The sequence below is a fragment of the Mastomys coucha genome, unplaced genomic scaffold (assembly GCF_008632895.1).
Source record: "Mastomys coucha isolate ucsf_1 unplaced genomic scaffold, UCSF_Mcou_1 pScaffold5, whole genome shotgun sequence".
NCBI classification, from domain to species: domain Eukaryota; kingdom Metazoa; phylum Chordata; class Mammalia; order Rodentia; family Muridae; genus Mastomys; species Mastomys coucha.
In genome coordinates, this window is record NW_022196911.1 from 53,181,717 (window position 1) to 53,183,569 (window position 1,853).

At 45.2% G+C, this 1,853-nt stretch overlaps 1 protein-coding gene across 2 annotated transcripts in view; it reads left to right on the top strand.

Annotated features, from left to right (window-relative positions):
* Positions 1 to 1,853, top strand: part of Cnot8 (CCR4-NOT transcription complex subunit 8) — a 10,249-nt gene that overhangs the window by 1,074 nt on the left and 7,322 nt on the right. For both annotated transcript variants that reach the window (XM_031352331.1, XM_031352330.1), the window contains exons 2-3: positions 1 to 207; positions 1,694 to 1,815. In XM_031352331.1, coding sequence (XP_031208191.1) covers positions 91 to 207; positions 1,694 to 1,815 — 239 coding nt within the window. In that variant the 5' untranslated portion in view covers positions 1 to 90. The remainder of the gene's footprint in view (positions 208 to 1,693; positions 1,816 to 1,853) is intronic.

Here is a 1,853-nt window from a genome sequence, read left to right on the forward strand (position 1 = left end):
ATTGGATCCAGTGTGGACGATTAAATTAAACAGAAGGAGGCTTGTTCTTTCACATAGTTGGCTCACAGTGGCTCCTCAGGTGCCTTCAGGATGCCTGCGGCCCTTGTAGAAAACAGTCAGGTCATCTGTGAGGTATGGGCCAGCAATCTCGAGGAGGAGATGCGGAAGATCCGTGAGATCGTCCTCAGCTACAGCTATATCGCTATGGTGAGTAGACCCTGCACCCAAGCCAGGGAAGGTTAGGTTGATGGAAACCTGTATTGCTTTTGTGAGTCAAGGCAGCTAGCATCTCTGAGGAGGGCACAGCTTCTGACACAAGTTTCTGTAATGTTCCTCTGATGGAAAGTCTTTTATGTTTTTATTTTTGTTTATTTAGATAGGATCCGGATATGTAAGCCCTGGCTAGCCCAGCACTTGCTAGGTAGACCAGCACTTGCTAGGTAGACCAGGCAGGCCTTGTGGTTATTCTCCTGCCTCTGTTTTCTTGGTGCTGAACTATGTATGCATCATTGTGCCCATTATGCTTGGTGTTGGTCAAGTGCTTTAGAGTCTGACCTGCCTCAGTCCCTTAGGCATATCTCTTCACACATGTGAATTTGAGCATGTGGTATTTATTTTTTAAATTTGGAGATAGGGTTTTATGTATATATCAAGAGGATGACTTGATTTTCCGATTCTCCTGCCTCCATCTCCCAAATGCTAGGATGAATAGGCATGTACCATCATCCCCAGCCTATGTTTTCAAAATATTCAAACATTTTATTACTATCATGAAAAACGTAGGAGAGGTCACATTCCAGGTCTGATATCTCTGGGTAAACTGGGAAGGACTGGTACTATGTGGCTTATTTTCCTACCTGATGGCGGGTTAGGTGGCGCTTTTCTTAGACTAGCCCCTGAGCAAGCAAGTGTTCTGTTCTACTCCAAGCTCAGTGCTTGCCACTGTCTGTCTTTAAACCCTGCTTTCACTCCTCTGTCCATAAGAGGCACTAGCCTCATAAGCTCTCCCAGCAGGTTAAGAACCTGTCATCCCGAACACTAGAGGTGAGGATGGGGATCAGGAGTTCAAGATCTATGAGTATAGGCCAGTCTGAGCTTTACAAGGGTAAGGAAGGATTTTATGTACACACGACAGTGAAATGGTCACCCAAGAAGGAGAAAGGCTGCATTTGTCCTTCATTAAAACATGAGATCAAGGTGGGAGCTCTGAGCAGCAGGCTGTCAGCTAGGCTTCTCTTTCAAGTATACGGCACACCAAGAAGCTAATGTGAAGGAGTGAAGCTCCTGTAAGCCACCACATCTACTTGGCTGTATTTGTATTTAACTCATACTGGAAGTTCCTAACTGGAGGCTAGAGAGATTGCCTAGCAGTCGAGAGCACTTGTTCTTCCAGAGGACTCACATGGCAGCTCACAACTGTCTGTAACTCCACTTCCAGGGGATCTGACACCCTCACACAAACATATATTCAGGTAAAACATCAATGCACGTGAAATAAATGAATAAGTGAAAAAGAAGTTCCTACCTGACTTTACATCTCCCTCTAGTTACCCAGCACCTGTCTTGTATTCTGTTGTGTTCTAGACCTTGGGAGCTTAGCTTGGGCTTATATGAACTGAAGAGCAAGTTTGCTCATGAGTTGCCGAGCACCACTGTTTGGTGAGACTTAATGGTGAGAGACTTTTGTTCCTAGGACACAGAGTTTCCAGGTGTTGTTGTACGACCAATTGGTGAATTTCGAAGCTCCATAGACTACCAGTATCAGCTTTTGCGGTGCAATGTTGACCTTCTAAAAATCATCCAGCTGGGCCTTACATTCACAAATGAGAAGGGGGAATACCCTTCTGGAATCA